General features: G+C 48.4%; 2 protein-coding genes across 3 annotated transcripts in view; both read left to right on the top strand.

Annotated features, from left to right (window-relative positions):
- The first annotated feature begins 82 nt into the window (after window positions 1-82).
- SLC35C2 (solute carrier family 35 member C2) lies at window positions 83-5420 on the top strand. The gene is made up of 9 exons (XM_033001006.2): window positions 83-361; window positions 435-585; window positions 1961-2024; window positions 2246-2318; window positions 2504-2672; window positions 2963-3046; window positions 3390-3565; window positions 4258-4387; window positions 4528-5420. The coding sequence occupies exons 1-9, from the start codon at window positions 245-247 to the stop codon at window positions 4647-4649; spliced, it is 1086 nt and encodes a 361-aa protein (XP_032856897.2). The 5' UTR covers window positions 83-244; the 3' UTR covers window positions 4650-5420.
- Window positions 1974-19220, top strand: part of CDH22 (cadherin 22) — a 125338-nt gene continuing 108091 nt past the window's right edge. The window contains exon 1 of one of the 2 annotated variants that reach the window (XM_033001002.2): window positions 1974-2024. The gene's annotated coding sequence lies outside the window, so the exon portion shown is untranslated. Of the gene's footprint in view, window positions 2025-2245; window positions 2319-19220 lie in introns of those variants that run through there. The other variant, XM_042801037.1, reaches the window with a different exon arrangement.

The raw sequence follows: 19220 nt of genomic DNA, 5'->3' as shown, positions 1-19220 counted from the left end.
CCGCCCTGCGCGGCAACGGCAACGGCACCGGCGCGCGCCCCGCCCACCTCAGGCGTCGTCTCTCCTCCCCCTTCGCGTCCCCCCCCCCCGCGACGTCACCGGCACCGCCCCCCTTCCCCTCCCGCCGCGGCCCCTCACCAGCGCCCCCCGCTCCCCGGCAGCCCTCGTCCCGTCGCCGGCGCAGCCCCCTCAGCGGGACCCCACTTCCCCCCGTCCCGGCGCTGGTGGCGGGCAGCCGGGGCGCATGGCGGCGGGGGCGGGCGGCGCGGCGTTGGGGCGGGCGGCGCTGGCGGCGCCGCTGGTGCTGCTCTACTACGGCTTCTCCATCGGCATCACCTTCTACAACAAGTGGCTCATGAAGGTGCGGGGCGGCGGGGCGGCGCGGGGCGGCGGCGGGCGGGCGGCGGCAGTGACGGCGGCTGTCGGTCCCGCAGAGCTTCCCCTTCCCGCTGCTCGTGACCCTGCTGCACCTCCTCCTCATCTTCGGCCTCTCGGCGCTCGCCCGCGCTCTGGCGCGCTGCCGGTCCGGGCGGCCGCGGGCGGCGCTCTCCTGGGCCGACTGCCTGCGCCGGGCGGCCCCCGCAGGTACTGCCGGCGCGGAGGGGCGCGGCGGCGGCGGCCGGGTGCCCTGCCGGCCGCGGGGGGGGCCGGGGCCGGGGCCGGGGCCGGGGCCGGGCGCGGCGGTGGGGACCGCTGCCGGGGCAGAGGAGCCAGAGCGGGGCGCTGAGCCGTTGTCGGAGGGTGCTCAGGCCGCGTTGGCCGTCGTGGCGCGCTCTCGAGCCTCTTCCGGAGCCACGTTTGACTGCGGCTCTCGGGCCGGGGTCCTGGGGTGGTCTTCAGGGTACCCCGGGGGTAGGCATGCTCCGGGGGGGAGCGGCGAGCACCGCTCCCGCGGGTGCCCAACGCTGCAGGCATCCCGTGCGTTTCCTTACCAGGTCCAGGGTGCGAATAGGTGTTACTTAAAGCTTCAGCTTTAGATGTGCTATCTTTATTGGTCTTAACAAAAACTAGTTAGGAGACGGAGAGGCCAAACTGAAGGTATTTTTCTGAAGGAACCACTGGCACATGAGAACATACAATGAGAATATTGTACAGTAACTCCATAAGTTGTAAGTTATTTTTTCATCTTAACACTGGTATTAAGCCATGCATTTATGTTATTTCAGGAGCTTTCTCTGGTTGGAACTTGGTCTTTATGATACAGAAGTTCATCATACATGACACACAAAACTGCTGTAGCTAAGACCAAGGAGTGAAGCTCCTACTCGGAGCACACAGGTCTAGGTATTTCAGTAATTTGGCTGCATCTTACATTGGTTCCGTCATCGTGATACTGTCTCCCACAGAACAGCATCTGGTCTAAGATCTCTGACAAGGTTTGCAGTACCTTACATAACATGCCCCATGGTTTCCTGAAAAATGCTTTCTCCACACCTGTAGCAATGCTATCTATCAGCACAGCACGCCACTGGATCAGTAAAACTGTTTCCTGTGATAAGAAGCTTATATACAACAGAGAATAGACTAACAAAAGCTGCACCAGGATTAAGGGTGTGTGCTGAGGATTGTTGCCACACTTGCTTTTTCAGGTTTCTTGCAGTGGCCTTCATACTTACATGTTATCATGCTCTGATAGATTCAAAAGACTGTGCATATCTGTGATGGCTTTCAGTCACAGGGAGGACAAGGGTTATTTTTGCACTTCTGTGTAGTGTATGTTCAGTAAGCGCAGTGCTGAGCCCAACTTAAATCACAGGGAACAGGACAGAAACATGAGGAGCTGAGGATATCTGAGCTCTGTTGGTACCGAAGAGTTAACCTGAGGAAGAGGTGGGGGTTTTTTTCAGGGTATGCTCTGCTCTCTATGTTTGTGGTCAAGTAGTAGAGTTTTGGTGTTTGGGTTTTTTTTTTATTTCATGGAAGACAGTTAACTTCAGGATTTTTCTCTTTGATTCTTTAGCTCTGTCAACTTCCTTGGATATTGGGCTGAGTAACTGGAGCTTCCTATACGTCACTGTCTCCCTGTGAGTACAAGCACCATCTTCCTTGGGAGCTCTCTGGTGGGGTTTAGAAGGTGCTTTGTCAGGGTCACTTTCTTGAAGGGGTGTATGGCTCAATGGGGTTGGCATGCAGGATCTGATAGCTTGCTGATAGCAGTGTAGAAGTGGGTGATCTGGTTCCTAATAGTACTTAGCTGGGAAGGACTACATTGGAGGACACTGACAGTGTATTTTGGTCCTTACAGCTACACGATGACCAAATCCTCTGCCATTCTCTTCATCCTGCTTTTTTCACTGATCTTCAAGCTGGAGGAAGTGGTAAGGGTCCCATACAATGCTTTAGGGACGGAGAAGGTTAGGCTCAGGGAAATAGACAGTACATGTACAACAAACATATAAGTAGAGGAAGAATGCAATTATGTGGATGAATCTGAAAGAAAGGAGGTGTTTGTCTCTGTTCAGCTCCAGGAGTCTGTAGTGATTCTGTGTTTGCTCTCATCCAGAGGGTGGCATTGCTGCTGGTCGTTCTGCTCATCGCTGGGGGGCTCTTCATGTTCACCTACAAGTCCACACAGTTCAATGCACAGGGGTTTGTGCTGGTGCTGTGTGCCTCTTTCCTTGGGGGTATTCGCTGGACTCTCACGCAGATACTTATGCAGAAGGCTGAACTGGGTATGTAGGGTGTTAGAAAGTGGGTGGTGTTGCTGGTGGTGGGGAGGGGAATACGGAGGTGGTAGCCCTTGCTGCAGAAACAAGACATCTTGTGTAAGGGACAGTGTTTGAAACCTGGGGCAGGGGTTATCTCTTGATGGGTAATGAAGGTGGCTTGGCATCTGCAGCAGCATGGGTGTGGGCATTACAAATAAGGTGTATGTCGACAAATGATGCTAATAAAGGCTATAGGAGCTATGTTATCCTCTGGCTTGTTGCTATCTGGTCTGTTACTGATTCTCCTCTTTCAGGGCTCCAGAACCCCATTGATATCATGTTTCACCTGCAGCCGCTCATGTTCCTGGGGCTCTTCCCACTCTTTGCGGTGTTTGAGGGTGCGTGAGTTAATTAGAGAAAGCAGGGATAGCTTTATAGAGTGGTTGGGGAGATTGTTTAGCAGTCTGTTGTTTGAGATGATTCATTTAGATAAGTGAACAGCTATGAACTTTACAAAGTAGTTAGAGACCTGGAATTATAAGGACCCAGATATACCTTATGCTGGCAGAACATTAAAGTGTGCATAGGAATAGTAGCCTGCCACACTTGTGGAATTAAGGGCTATGAAGAACAGGCTCCACATCTTCCTGATACTGGAATGTGAGCAGCCCACCCCAATCTTGTTGTGAGGAGTTCTGGGAGTTGGGAAGGGTACTCTGCTACTCACTGTCTTGTTCCTAGGCCTGCCTTTGTCCATATCAGAGAAGCTCTTCCATTTCCATGAAGCAGGAATGCTGTTCTCTCTGGTAGGGAAGCTGTTCTTGGGTGGAATTCTTGCCTTTGGTCTAGGCTTTTCTGAGTTCCTCTTGGTTTCCAGAACATCTAGCCTCACCCTTTCCATTGCTGGCATTTTTAAGGTAAGGCATGGTTCCTGTGCTAATACTAGAAGGCAAGTACTGAATCATCCCTAAGGCCTCATGTGGTGGGAACTTCCTTAGAGCCTTAGACATCATCTCCTGTTATTTTTGTTCTCCTTGCACAGGAGCTTGATGCTTTTCCTTGCGGTCTCTGCAGTGAAGTCCCTTGGTCCCTAACAGCAAGGGGCAGAGACTAGTGGCTGTTCTATAAAAATACCATTAAGGTCCAAAGTTTTGTAGGATCTGGGATAGACTAAAACACGTGGGCCTCATGAGCAATGAATGGTGCTAGAGGGAGGAGGGGTAAGAATGGCATGCTTTTGCATCAGACCTGGATATGACCACTGGTTTCAGCTATCTCTTTAACCTAGTTTGTCACATCCTCCCCTCCTTGGAGGAATCCAGCACATGTATTTTTGAGCTGAATGGTGACATGTGAAATTTGTCTGATCTGGAGGTCACAGGATTCCCATGTAACCAAGGCTATGCAGTCAGAAGACTTAAAATCCCACAACCCAGTTTTAACAGGTCATTCTGTTTCTAGAAACTTTTTAGAACTCTCTGCACATGGAAGAATGTGCTGATGGAAATTAGCAGCCTGGCATCTTGATCTAGGCTTGATCTGTAAAACGTCTCATGCATATCTCCTCAGATCCTGCCCTGCCATTTGTCATGTTTTTTTGTTTCCACAGGAAATCTGCATTTTATTCCTCGCCACACGTTTGCTGGGAGACCACCTCAGTCTCTTGAACTGGCTGGGCTTTGCTGTCTGTCTGTCAGGAATCTCCCTTCATGTCATTCTCAAAGCCATGAATTCCAAAGGTGATTCTGTTTTAAATCCCTTTCTGTTTCTCTGTAGGCATTCTTGTAGCTTCACTAGGAGCTGTGTCAAGCTTCTTGCCGACGCCAGGTTTGATCGTTATTCTAGCAAGTTTGTCACTAAATGGGCTGTCTGCATGCAGGTGAAAAAGCCCTGAAGCTACACAAAGAAGCCAGCTCCGAACCTGACCTGGAGCTGCTGCTGCGCCACACTGAACATGGTGGGGAGGAGGAAGAGGACGTTGAAACCCCACAACAACACTGACTGAACATGAAGCATAAAGTCCCCTGCTCAATTCTTACCAAACCTGCCTGACAGCTATCTAGGAGGAAGGTCCAAGAGTCTCTGTGACCACCCAAAGGAGAGCCAGGGCCTGGTGAGAGAGTCCTGCTGTTCTACTACAGTGTGGATCTGTAGATGCTGCACAAGAAACAGGCAATATCCCTTTCACAGAAAGCAAACTTGGAAGATGAGCCCTGGTTCAGTGGAAGTAGAATGGCATGGTGAGACTGGGAAATGCTATAGAAATCTTATTACAGAGTCCTGAAGGCTGTATCTTGAAAGTGTAGACCATGAGCTGTAGAATGAGTGTGGACATGTCTGGACCACAGGCTCAGTGGTTCAGGGATGATTTTAGTGTTGTTTAGGCTTTGGCTTCAAAAGAGAAGGTAGATATACCTTCTCATAATTTCTTTACGGTTCTGCTAAGTAGGAACTCCCATCTTGGTGGGAGCAGATGACTATATATAAATCCATAGACTTGTCCCAGTGAGAAGGAGCCTTTGTGCCTGATGACTTCATGTACTGTGCGCATAGTAAGGAGAGAATTAAATGCTGGTATTCGGGACCAATTGAACATAGCTAAATGATATTGGTTGGAGGAAGGACCAGGATGCTTAAGTACTTCTGGGCCTGTAGGCCAAGGAGAGACAGAGACGTATCACAGGAGATCTACCTTGAGCAATAAGCTTATCAGAAAGTTTGTGGGTATTTGAGGGGAGGATTTTTTGTTTTTTAAATAAACTGTTTTTCTGATTCCCTTTTGTCTGCACATTATACACCTATGCCTCATCAAGCAGAGGTCATTTGTCTTCTGGACTTCTTTTCTTTTGGACCCACACTAACCTTGCTACTGCATGCCCAATTATTTTTGAGGCCTGGCACACAAAATACTTGTGCATGAACAGAATTCTTGATCTCTGGGTTTAGGGGGATCTTCCTTCAACCTGTTCATATTTGTGCCAGCCAAGAGAGCATACTGACTTGTCTGCCCTCACGTGTGAAGAAGACACCATATCCTAAGAAGACTTTTGGTATTGTGGCTTTTTGTAGGAATCTTATCTCTATGCCCTATTGGATTGGATCAGTTAGTGCTGCAGCCGTGTCCAGGAAACAATGGTGCAGGATTTGAGATGTGTCTTTTTCCTTTTTGCTAAGCCACAAGTGGTGTTGGACAGGTGGCTGGTATTTTACATGGCAGAATTTTTGACTCTTTGAAAGTTTTGTTCGATGCTAGCGTTTGGAGTTTGCTAGCTTTTGAGCATTAAGGTGAACTTCTCATATTCTGTTTGAGAACCTGAACCATTTTGACTAGACTGTGCTTCTGTTGATCTTGCTTCATAGTTTTCAGATATGAAGTCTTTCTTGACGACTTTTATCAAGAGCGTGTCCTGGGAAAAAAAGGGTTTTGAAGAAGAAAACTTTTGTTAAAAATTATCCTTTTTAATGATGTTCTAATAGACACTGGTAACTTGCTTCAGAGCAGACAGCAGGTGGTGCAGCTACCTCACGTAAAGCTACCAAACCAGCAGCTCCAGGCTGGCCTGGCACACCAAGGGATCTTGTGCATCAAGTAGGATGCCTGGAACTGAGAATGGCTTGATCTGACCCTAGCTGGATTTTCCAATAGCTGGGACTCGTGATGCTTCCAGCAGGATTCACCCTGTGTACCTTACTCATAGGTGTAAGCATCAAGGGCTAAATACTCCATACTTGATGTGGGACAGTGGTGCTTTCTGCACACGATCTGTGTTTAGCAATACCACAGCTGCTCTTTGCATTTCACTTTCTACTCTCCTAGAACTGAACCTTGGGCATCCTTCTACTGTGTAACTCTCAGACTGGGATGTAAATCCAAGGTAAAGGTGACTTTGCTCACAGGCCAGGATTTGCACCACATACGATGCTTGAAGATGAAATTTGATTGTGCCAATGCAAGCGCTTGTGAACTGTGGAGCCCTGTAGTCTGTTGCTTCCAGTCTCGTTTCCCCTTTAAGATAGAGGGGATGCCCTAGAACCTAGTGTCCCCAGTTAGCATTTGTGATCTAGACATGACTTTCTGGTGACAAATATGACACTGTCGTTCACTCCAGTGAAGTATACTCAGAACAGCTTTTGGGACAAGCAGTTAGTTCTGCACCCTTCTCTGGAAAGTTGCCAGCTGCTTGCTTCCAGTGAGGCTAGGTAGATGTCTGTTTCCTTGTTCAGTAAAATTTTGTTTTCTCCAGAGGTAAGAGAAACCTGGAAATAAGAACATAAAAGTGTCTACTGCTTCATGATTTTGCTACAGCATATGGTACAGGTAGTCAGTCCAGTTTGCTTGTGAGACTGACTGGACATCATTCATCTGTTTTGGAAAGAACTCTATTCTAGTCCCTTCTAGTATCCAGATAGGAATGGCAGAGGATCTCAGTCCCGATCCTGCCCGTGAATTTAAAAAGCGCTTATGCAGAGCTTGGTGACAAATAATACTTAATTTCTTCTTGAGATTCAGTGGAGGAAGTTTTCCCTCAGCCTCATAAATACAGGTGGGGATCTTGTGCAAGGAGGTTCATGGTAGGGCATATTCTGCAGGTGCTTCTGTGACTAGCACACAGCAAGGAGGCCCAAAGTCAGCTCATGCTGAAGTACTGCTGCTGTTTTCCTGGGTCTGCGTTGCTAGAATGGAAAGGTTTTTCGCTCAGTGGCAGGTTGGGACTTGCTGAAGGTGGTTCTGCAAGGATTCCTGCCTAGGACTCGACTCTACAAGGACCTCTGTTTCTGGGAAAGCATTGCTGTTTTATAGCCTATATGACTTCTCCCTGTGCAGTTTTCTCTGCAGGAGCCTCACTGGGGTAGAGTTGACTATGCTATGTGCAGAGCAGGGAGGATCCATATTTTTGCCACTCCTCTCTCCCTTAATCCCTCCAACACTTAACTTTCTATGTCCCAGCATTTTTTAGTAGTGTAGGACCAAAGTTGCTTCTTAGCTCCCAGTAAGCAATCAGTAGCTCCTGTGGGGACCTCTTATTTAAAATGTTTTACCTGGCAAGACTGCTGGCAGCAGCAGTGCTGTCACCAGTCTGAAGGCTTTACCTGGAGCTCTGCCTTTATCCCCAAAATTCAATCAGAAGGCCAGGACTGTAGCAGACCCTGTGTCAAGTAAATCAAATGTTAATTAGACTGCGTAAATGTGGTTCTTTCTAACCAAGGACCTACTGTGTCCTTGACCCAAGAAATGACACAGCTGAACAGCTAGCTGTGTTGCCAATAACCCTCTTACTCCTGCTGCAATATATGTAAAATTAAGGTATTCTATCACCCCAGCAGATACCAATAGTCATGTTTAATACTTATGCTCAACGTGGTAGATGCTTCTGGACAGGCTTATGGAACAGAGGTGCCAGGACATGGGAATCCCAGGGGAGAGAATGCTCTAAAGGTTTCTGAAAACTGCAGTGATGCTTCTTGTCCTCTCAGTTCCACCTTTTACTTTATCTTTTCATTCTATCCTATGGGTGGAGCTTAAGGGCTTGCAGGGGCAGGGACTTTGGGTTGTTGCCTTTGCACTTAAATTGTGATGTGCTTTAAAAGAATTAAAATGTAAAAACTTTTTTTTTTTTTTTTATTCCTGAAGATTGTTTTCTGCATTCTTTCCATAAAAAAAAAAAAAAGGAGAGAGAACATACACTACAATCTGATCTCCCTATTCTAGATGATTTAAGGAACAAAAAAAAAATAGTAATTAGATCTCTATTTATGGATGGTTTTGCTTTTGTGGGGTATGTTTGTCAATTAATGGTGCTGGGTACCAGCTTAATTGCTAGATGTAGGTGATCAATAGCAGATGTTCAGAAAGAAGAATGTAGAAAGAATGGATAGTAATTTGCATCAAACGTCTCATGATAAACTTTTTAGGCTGTAAGGGATAGCCTAGGAGGAAGTATCAATGAAGAGCTGTTCCTGCGAAACTGGCTGAGATACAGACCTTAGAATCAGCATATCCAAAGCATGTTTAGACTCTAAATAACTGTTTGCAAAATCTGGGGACAGATATCCTGATGGGGAATCTGAAGAAGTTGTACTTTCCTGCATACCTCTGGGTGATTAACTTAATGTGTACATGGCTTTTCTACTGCTGTGAAAGTCCTTTTTTGTCTGTTTGGTGCTAGAACTACTCCTACCATTTAGATGAAGTGGCACATTGATTTAATAACATCATTTGGGCTGGTGTGTTCCCTGCTGGCCAAAGCTCCAGAATGTTAGAATCACAAGGTTTAGATTCAGTCTGACTTGCTAGAATACGGTGGGAAGGAACAGCTGTTTCACAGCACCTTCAGGACTCATTTGAGGCATGGAAAAAAATTGCATGATGACTCATCAGAGGAGAAGGCAAAGCCCCTGGGTGGGCATAATTGGAAAAGAAAATTTCTTCTTGAGACCTGATAGCTTTGGGAGTCTTCTAGTGCTAGGAGTTTTCAAGTCACCTTGCATATGATTTAGCCAATGAACCTCTGGTCCTTTAGCTTCAACTTGAACAGTTAGATCAAGAATTATATGACAAGCAGAGGTCCATCTGTGTACTAGCCTTGAGTCAAGTCTCTGTGAGGTGAAGGCTCATGGGCTGGCCCCAGCATCCTACAAAACAGTGAGAACAGACACCGTTCACCCTTCAGCACCTCATTCCACAAGTGACCAAATCAGGAATGCTAGCAAAACCATGTGCCCAGCAGGAATGCTCAACATATGTGCCCTGCTATGCATTAAAGACATGGTCCTGCCCTTTGGTTGAAGAGAGGATCTTCTTGGAGTCCTATTGGGGACCATTAAACTTGACTAACTTTGAAGGTCTACTGAGGCCTCTCTGCTGCGGCCGGAGGTTCTTTTAGCATCTGTGCATCAGCATGTTTGAGCAACAGTCCTGGATCTAAATTGCTTTCTCTAGCCTGGAGCATTCCTGCTGAGATCTGTGTGCACCTGACTTCACGGTGCTGTCATGCACTCCCGGTCAACTATGCAGGGGTAGCTATAGATCTGTAATTTAAGAATGGAAATGTATCTCCTTCACTGGAGTTTCAGAGCTCCAGCATAGAAGTTTGCATTTAAAAACAGTGTAGTGTTGGGTATAAATGTCATTGCTGCAGGTGCCTGACTGGGGTTGCCAAACAATAACCAGTGAGCAGCTCTGCTTAAGTCTCTTCATCTTCCTGCCATTAACTGACCAAACAGAGGGGGATTTTGCACTCTAAACTGTTATTGAGTGCTTGGTGTTGCCTGGGAAACATAGAAAGAAAATGAAAGGATCCTATTGTTTGTGGGTTTATCTTGCTTTTGTGACAGCTTCTGGTAAGAGCCTCAACTTTGCAAGGGAAGGAGCACAGTGTGTACGTTCCCTGCTCCCCACACCCCCTATGCCAACGCTGCTGTTCCAAGATCTGCTTGCTCCGCTTTGTTCACCCACATCCACTGTGTGTGTTCTGTGTAACTCCTTCAGCGCTGGCAGGAGCACCGTGATGAAGGATGGGCAAATCCCGTGATTTGTGGTGAGTGGAACTTGCTACTATCGGTGACTTGAGACTAGTTCTCCATCACAGATTTCAAGACTCTCATTAAAGAAGATGCAGAGGGCACAGAGATGACAAAATGGGGAAGCAATCCTGATACTTGGTGGAAATGGACAAAGATTGACTTTTAAGTAGTGAGGCGCAGCTGTCCTGTTGGACTAAGGTGTCTTTCTCAGCTCTATTTTCCTTATCCATTGCACCTCTGAGCCTTCCAGAAGCACTTCCATTCCCTACAGTTGGAAAAGCAACGAGTTAGGGATAGAGCGTTTGTGGTGAATGCTTTACTGTCATTTTTTGACCTTCCTTGCTGCTTGTTCCACCCTGCTTTTACTTTCACTGACTGCTGTGTCTGCAAGGCTCCTCTGTACTCCAGAACTTCACCAGGCCTCAGCTGTGTTGGCTCTCAGACTCACCTGGTGAGGACTTCTTGAGGAGAGTGTCATATGCAGGGCAGAGCATTCTGTTCTTGGCTGCTTTAGTACTCACTTTCAGCAATAAATATTTTAGAAACAAAGTGGAAGCACTGCCTGTATGAAGAGCCACAGGAGAGCCCATTTGAATCCACCATGAAGCTGATGGGGATGGTCTTCCCTTTGAAGGGCCTGGTGCTCTCCTGAGTGCCCCTTTCCTGTACTCCCTGAGAGCCTGAGAAGTCTTGGTACTCCAGTTCTGCCCTGGAGCTCTTGGAGCAATTCTTGATTGCTTGCAGTTCGGTGTACCTGATTTTGCAGGTTCAGCTAGTGCAAGCACCAAGTTTAGTGCAGGAGATGAGTGAGCAAAGTAAAAAGGCTTTTGCAGAGGTCCATGCAAGAACTGGCAAGAAGGAAGGGGTTAAAGCTTTTTGATCCTTTGGAAAAATAGCAGTGTTCCTCTCTAGGCAACTCTACTGGGGCATGGTGTGGGGCTCTTTTTGTCCATGTATTCCTGACTCCTCCCCAGAAGCCTCAGGGGTTGGAGGGGATTGGTCCTAGGTGAGAGGTCACTACCTACCTCCTAGGGTCAGTTCCTGGGGTAGGACTATAAAGGAAATACTTATGCTGAAATTGTAGTCCTGCCTTCAAACTGAGTCATCCTACATCTGGATGTGGTCTCACTCAGGAGCAGGACTAGGCTGCTGGGTGGCTTCTAAGGAATATGGTAGAGTTGTGGGCAAGCTCAGGAGGGGTGGGATAGGACTGTATGCTGGTGCAGGGTAGTGCAGCAGAGTGTTAAGCAGTACAGCTTGTGTGTTGAATGCAGTCTGTCTCACTTGAATGGGCATTAACATTTAATGAAAGAAAGATTGAACCCCTGCCCACACTCCTTCATATAAGGAAAAAACCCTACTGTGCACTGAAAATGCCAGAAACGGAAAAAGAGGCAAGAGTGAAGGACTTAAAGGAGGAGACAAGTGCTTGCAGCAAAGGCACAAAGCAAATGAGAAGGCACAATCTTGTAGTGATAGCAGTGAAGTGCAGACTAGGCATGAAGAGGTAGAATTGGAGTCTACGGAGGAGACAGCATGGAAGTACGGAGGGGTTGGTAGTGGGGAGTGGGAGCAGGGAGTACCAGTAGATCCTGTTTGCCTCTGGAAATAACCCTGAATTGCTGTGCAGCTCTTTAGCCTTGTTCAGAAGTAGTCAAGGCCTCTTGTAGTTGCTGAAGCTGTGTTAGACTTGAATCGAGGTAGTGGGTTTGGGATTGGAAGCACTGGGTAAACCTAGCCCTGTGTGCAAGCACAAGGCTGTCAGGTCTCCTACCTTAGATGTCCCTTTGTTTGTGCCACAGTGTGGTCTTTGTGGTCTTCAGAGAGGAGCGATCAAGCTCATTGGTTGTGCAGACTGTCTTCTGATGAGCCCCAAGTCAGGGCCTGCTTTAGGGGATGGGAGAAGTAGTTTTCTGTACAGTCAATCATTGTGTGGCACGGTTTGGTTCTGACTCGACTCCCTTCCTCAAAGGAAGAGTGTGAAGGCTGAACTTGTTGGAACCACTCTTGAGCACTGCAGTGTTGGGGAGACACACACACAATCCCCTTTGCTGGTAAGAACACGCACGAGTATGTTTGTATTGTGCAGTCCTTCCCCTGTCTGTGTGGGCCAATCCACACACACTGACACGCAGCCATACACACAAAGTAGAGGGCTGTGATTGAATGTTGATGGTGTTCCAACTAATTAGCCAGTGGAAGCAAACCTGAATGAATCTCAGAGATGCTGCACTCCTTCAACAAACTCTGTTCTTGCCTGTAAGACCAGCTGTTTACATGTGTGCTGATTTTGCCCCTCTACCCATTCCCCTGGGAGACCTTTTTATTTGAAGAACAGATGCTTGGCTTCCTGGTGAAATTTCAATACTTCAAATATCCTGAGGGTGAGGAGAAATCGTCCCTGCAAACCTCTCTGCACTCCTCCACTCCCCTGCCCCAAAAATATGGTATCATCAGCAAGCTTACTCTGGGAAAGACAGCTTAGCTCCAAAACACACAGGAGTAGCAAGGCAGAGCAGGAATACAGGGCCTGGTGCCCAGAAGTAGGCCTGCCTCAAGCTGTGCTTCATTTCTTGTTTCAGCTGAATATCTATCTAGTTTTTATTACGTGGTTTGTGGTTGGTGCCTAGTGAGGTGGGGGAAGGGGACCTCAGGGTGCAGAGGGCTGAAAGGCTGGTTACCACCCAGCCTGGGGCTCTAAAGGGCTCAGCTTCATCTGCAATCTTTGCAGTGGCAAATAATTGCCCCGAACTCTATAACCCTGCTTTTGCACTGAAGCTCTTTTTTTTTCATCATTGGGGTATGCAGGTTTTGATGTTCACAGCCTTTTGTGTCTGCAGTCAAAGGAAGTTGAAAGAACCTTTGCTCCTAGTCTGCACCCTATACTTGGAAGGGGCTTGGTTTCCTGGAGTCATGCTAACCTGAGAGGTTCTGTGTCCTGTAGTTGCTTGGGGAGTCATATTTTGTGGGGCGAACTGGTTGCCTTACTTTGCGTTAGGAAGGGTGATGCAGACGAAACTGAGCTGTGTCTGGGATTTAGGAGGGGGGTGGTGTTTGTGATGATATTTCCTGCTGAGGGGCCAGCTGTGCTGAGTGGAGTTAAGCCTCCTGTGAGGAGTGTGCTCTTCCGACAAGACAGGTAGCTATGTCACTCACCTCCCTTCTCCCAAATGGTGGTCTTGTTGCCAGGAGCCAGGACGTCTGAATGCCTGGCTGGGCCTTTGTTGCCAGCCTGGCCTCCCTCTAGACCTTGCCAGGAGGAGAGACTGCTGCCAGCTTCTGGCTGCTTGCCCAGTGAAAAGTAGCAGAATTGACCATGCAATTGTTAATGAAAATCACAAGCAGGAAGATACAGCCGAGCCCTGTAATTGCACTAATTGGAGCCATCATCATGAACATGCTAAGAGCCACTCTCCTGGTCTCAGCCTAGTAATTGTTCTAACCTCATGTTTCAGCACCTTCACCACCCTGCACAAGGCAGACCCACCTGCCATGTGGGTATAATTTACTGTATAAAGGGAGCCAAAATATGTTACATCACTTGTCCTGTGGAGCTGCTGCTTTGTTTCTGGATGCTTGAAGGTCTCCAGTGGAACTCCACAGAGAGAATGAAGTGGAGCTGATGCCTCCTGTTGGAGACTGTGTGCTGCACAGCACTTTGCTTGCAGCCTTGAATTCTCCCTCTCTGTCAGAAGACAAGGTGGATCAGCCTTGGCCAAGCAGGAGCTTCCTGCACTCTGAAAATATGGGAGTGGGGAAGCTATGAATGGCAGGGTCTAAGGGGGCAGCAAAGTGTGTGTTGGGAGGGGACTGTGTAGCTGATGCAGGCAGCTGGCATTTTGCCTCATCATGCCACGTGAGTTTGAAGCTAACAGACTCTCCTCTTTTGCTGAGTTAGAGATCACAGAATAATTCAGGTGGGAAGGGACCTCAGCAGTTCTCTACACAGGTAGGGTCATCTGTGAGATCAGACCAGGTTGCTCAGGGCTTCAGCCAGCCAGGTCTTGAAAATCTCCAAGGTGGGAGACTGTGTAGCCTCTCTGGACTCCTGCTTCAATGCTTGACTGTCCTTGTGAGGAAGAGGTTTTTCCTTATCTAGGCTAAACATATCTTTATAGTTACATCCTTTGTCTCTCATCCTCCCACTGAGCACCACTGATAGAGTCTGGCTCCGTCTTCTCAGATAACTTCCTTGTACATACTGACAGATTGTTATAAGGTCCACTTGAAACTGTCTTTCCTCCAAGCTGAACAAGCCTCCCTCCCTCTACGTTTCCTTACAGGACAAGTGCTTCAATTCCTGAGTACTTTGGTGGTCCTTTACTGAACTTCCACTGATTTGTCCATGTCTTTTCTGTATTGGGGTTGGAAAACACATGCAGTATTACTTCATGGGGACTCACAAGTACTGGTATAAAGGGATAGTCACTTCCCTTGATCTACTGGCTGTGTTTCTCTAATACAGTGTAGGATGCTGCTAGCTGCCTTTGCTGTCAGTGCACACAATGTTCAATGTGCTGTCTGCCAAGATGCCCACGTTCTTTTCAGATGAAGAGTGGGAGAGCCAAGGAAGATGCTGGAGGTACTTGGGCAGAGCCCTAGTGTGTCCCAATACATGTTTTGGTCTACTGCCTTGGCACAGACACTGCAAGGGTGTTTCGCCCAGGGGGAGGAACTGTAGCCCGCTCATGAATCTTCAGTGGTACCATCCAAGTCCCAGGTATTGGACTTTGGTATGCACAGAGAGTTTTAGCTTTGATGTAGGTCAGGAATTAAGATCCTGGACTCCAGAAACCAGGTTATGGGGAAAAGCAGGGACTGGAGATCCCAATAAGCTTGAAGGCTCTAAGTCACCTAGGGAGGAAAGAAAACAGACATGGCTTTAGAAACTTAATGTGGTTTTGGAGGAACTGGCTTGCAATTTTTGTTAAGTTAGAGCTGGCAACATTGGAGCCATAATTGAAACAGGAGGGATTGGCTGCAAGACATGCAGTGTACTGCTCGGTCACTGTGCTAGCAGAGCTAATGGTTGGTTGTCCAGACTGTGAGACAAGCACAGGCCGGTCTTGCTAGTAAGCTCTGCAGGCAGAGACTTCTCCCAAGTTTTGGGTTATGTACAGCAGGTCCTGAACCTCTTCTTGTCCTCTGCGTATCCTGTGGAGATGGATTGTGTTCCTGCCCAGCACTCTCTGGGGGAGCATGAATCCTGCAAGCCCAACATAGCTTCTGCCCTGGGACACATGTATGTGGCTTCTTTCTGACACTGCTAAAGTTCTCCCTACGTGCCCTGTCTCTCCCTGGGCACTTGGCCTTAGCCTGACAGTGCCTCCCTCAGTGGTCACAGCATCTGACCCCGCATCTGCAGGGTGGAGTTGGATTCCCCTTGTAGATCTGATACTCCTGTACATCTGTTCTCTTTGATTCATTCAGTAGCCTCACTCTTCCAGTCTTACTTGGATCAGAGGCTGCAGCTGCATTCCCTTGCCAGTGGTGCGGCCAGGGGAGTCAATTATGCACTGTCAGTCCAGTGGACTTTGGTGTGGGCAGTAGGGACAGTGCAATGAGAAAAGAGCACATGTGGGGAGAGGGCTTGGGAGAATATTCCTGATACCTCTTATTGCACTAGCCTCACAGAAAAGGGAGGCATTGCTACAGCCAGAGGTGACCCTGGCCAAGTCAGCAACTATCCTATGTAGTAGTGCTGTCTGCTGTGGGTTTGGGCAGAAGCAGGCCCAAACTGGGAAGCACTGATGTTGCTGGGTCTGTCCCCAGGTGCCAGGTGAGACCGGTGGCTGCTTATAGACCTGGGATGCCTGGGCTCGTTCCTGCTGCAGTCCAGTCACATGGGGACATCATGTAGAGAAGCTCCCTGTTTTTTGCAGGCATCAAGGATGCCTCCTTACGCAATACCATCTGTAGGTTATGCTCACAGTTTCATAGATTTTTAAGGCCTGAAGTGACCATTCCTTTATCTAGGGCCCCTGTGTAACTCCAAGTAAGAAATACCATTATTCTGTTTTGCCAGTAGCGAACCCAGTGTCTCTCACCTGATGCTATCTTCCATAGCAGGGTAGAGGATGCGAGGAGGCAGAGCAGATGGCATTTCTCAGGTAGCATGGCCCAGTGCCGTGTTTCCTATTTACACTTTGCTTGACTACAAGAGCCAGCCTCCTTTATTAACAAAGTTAAAGAGCTCTTTTGCACCAAATATTTTTTCTCTGTGAAGTGCTTATAATCAAATCACCTCTCAGACTCCCTTTTGGGTGAGATAACAGACTGAACTCTCTCATTCTGTCCCTGGCAAGCATTTTCTCCAGCCTCCAAATCACGTTTGTAATTATTCTGCGCATCCTCCATTTATTCAAAATCCTTTTAGAGATGTGGGCACTGTATCTCAATCACAGCACCATGTAGAGGGGAACCTTGCCAGCCTGTTCCCTCTCATTGCTCCCCATGTCTCTGAGCTTGCTACCAGCATATCCCCTACTGAGGGTGTACAGGAGGCAAAGGGTGCTCTGTGTAGACCTAAAAGGACTCAGATGTGGTCCCACGAAAGACTAATTTCCAGTCTACTTGCTGCTGGCCCAGGTAGGTCAACCCTCTTGTCACCCACTGAGGTTCTCCCAAGGCACTGTCCCTCCAGGTCAGCAGTTCCTGCAGGATAAAAGACCAAGGAGCAGCAGGCTTTTGCTGGGAATTGCACCTACCATTGTCCTCTCTCCATCATCACAGCACTACCCCTGGATCAGCCACCTTCCTCACTGCCACATCACACCCAGAAAGGCAAACAAAAGGGCGCTTTGAGCAGAGAAAGGAGGGAAAGGCAGCTGGCCAAGAAGGGTGGAGAAACTAGGCAGAGTAAACAAGGAATGTGGATGGTTAGAGATTACAATCACAGAATTGTTGAGGTTGGAAGGGACTTCTGGAGGTCATCTCGTCCATCCCCCCTGCTCAAGCTGGGCCACCTAGAGCTGGTTGCCCAGGACCATGTCCAGATAGCTTTTGAATATCTCCAGGGATGGAGACCACAACCTCTCTGGGCAACCCGTGCCAGTGCTCAGTCACCCTCACACTGAAGAAGTGTTTCCTGGTGTTCAGAAGGAACCTCCTGTGTTCCTCTTTGTGCCCATTGCCTCTGGTCCTGTCACTGAGCACTGCTGAAACGAGCCTGGTTTCATCCTCTTTTTCATCCTCCCTTCAGGTATTTATATACATTGACAAATTCCCCCTCTCCCTGAGTCTTCTCCAGGCTGAACAGTCCCAGCTCTGCCAGCCTTTCCTCGTATGTGAGGTGCTCCAGTCCCTTCAACATCTTTGCGGTCCCTTTGCTGGACTTTCTCCAATATGTCCATATCTCTCTTGTACTGATGAGCCCAGCAGTGGACACAGTACTGCAGGTGTGGCGTCACCAGTGCTGAATAAAGGAGAAGGATCACCTTCCTTGACATACTGGTAATACTTTACTTAATGCACCCCATGATATCATCAACCTTCTTTGCAGCAAGGGCACATTGCGGTGGCTCATGTGAAGATGCAGGGCGTATTAGTGCAAGAACTTGCTATGTCTAGCACTGCAAGAAGGTGTGCTGGGGCACAGAGCTGTCCTACAAGACCCACCCTAGCATAAGTAGCCCAACCACTTCATCTTGTGCTTTCCAGCCTAGCAAAGCTGGGTAATTGCTTTGTCTGTCAGAGCTCCTTGCATTAACAGGCAGTAATTGGCACCTGTGTTAAAGAGTCTGGTTTCAATTACTTCTGAATGCAGCTCAAACTCCAGAGCTGGGGGATTACGTGGGGGAGGAGTGGTAATGCTCATGTTTACTCTCTGTATTTCCACCAGGTGCTCCTCTTCCCCCAGGGATGAAGCTTTTTTTTCATTTCTTGCATGTGCCTTGAATCTCCAAAACCACCAGCAAGGGCTGCATGGGAAGCATAACAGTGTGCCTCTCAGGAGCACAGAGAATAGGCATAGCTAATGCAGTGCTCAACTCTGTTCTTCCCCATGTGGATGTTTCTTACAGAAGCTTCTACTACAAATCCTACACTGAATGGTGGGGTAGCAAGGTGTGGGAGGGAATTGGTCTTTGTAGATGGTGGTGTTCCCCCAGCCCCATGCAAAAACAATCTCCGGAGCTTTCCCAGATTCCCCTCAGCCATATGTCTCTCTTTGGCTTGCACTGCATCAGTACTCCCCTGTGTACTGAGCCCAGCCCCCTTCTGCTGCCATTCATAATTTCTGATCTGATAAATTACGGCACTGTTAAAATGCACAGGGAATTGTTTTCTGTGTTTTAGAGCCACGAGCCCTTAAATTTCTATTTGTTTAGTGGGTGATGAATGGACAGTTGTGGTTGGTGCTGCGAAGGGGTGGGAGAGCTCTTACTACAGAGCAACTAGTGCTCCCTCCTGCAAGCTTTGCACCAAGGGCCTTCTCAGTTCGCGAGGCAACAGCTGTCTGGGGCTCCCCTTTCCCACAAAACTGCTTGGTTCAGTTCATAGCAGGGGTCAGGGGAGGGTTTTGGAGGGGCTACTTGAGAATGTTCAGGCTTTATTCCTGTGCTTGGGAAGAGCTTTGTGTTTGATGTCTGAGAGGGGGGAGGGAGCTGCTGTGTGGGATGCCAGGGCAATCAGATGTGCTACAGAAGCAGGGCTAGGAGTGTCGGGCCCTTCAGCCGCCTGAAGGACTGATTCAGATAGCGGGTAGGAGCCCCAATATCGGGAGGTGGGGATAAAGGAGATCCTCAGCACAGAGAGAAGGCAGTGGAACAAGGATGAGGGTTGGGATGGGTGGTGGAAGTGCAGAGGGCTGGCTACAGGCCCCTGGGAAGGACTGTGCTGGTATTCAGGGAATGCTGTAGTTTAGTGGCCTCCCAGTGTCAGGAGAAATCTTGCTTGATCCTAGAAGTTAGGTGGCTCTTATAAGATAGCTACTGCTAATAGCGAGACTACCAGGCACAAAACATCCTTAGGGAAGCTGGCCCTGCGCAACCCCAGCAAACAGCAATAGGGAAAGACACAATGTGTTCAAGATGGCAGCTGTTGTCCAGT

The sequence above is a fragment of the Tyto alba genome, unplaced genomic scaffold (genome assembly GCF_018691265.1).
Source record: "Tyto alba isolate M040663 unplaced genomic scaffold, T.alba_DEE_v4.0 Super-Scaffold_33, whole genome shotgun sequence".
NCBI lineage: Eukaryota > Metazoa > Chordata > Aves > Strigiformes > Tytonidae > Tyto > Tyto alba.
The sequence above is the reverse complement of the archived record's forward strand: the minus strand, read 5'-3'. Positions and strand labels throughout refer to the sequence as shown.

Excerpts from the sequence above, each read along its gene's own strand:
- SLC35C2 (XM_033001006.2), top strand. The coding sequence starts at position 245 with ATGGCGGCGGGGGCGGGCGGCGCGGCGTTGGGGCGGGCGGCGCTGGCG. Across the intron at positions 586-1,960 it reads GCGCCGGGCGGCCCCCGCAG|CTCTGTCAACTTCCTTGGAT; the intron begins GTACTGCCGGCG and ends TTGATTCTTTAG. Across the intron at positions 2,025-2,245 it reads CTATACGTCACTGTCTCCCT|CTACACGATGACCAAATCCT; the intron begins GTGAGTACAAGC and ends TGGTCCTTACAG.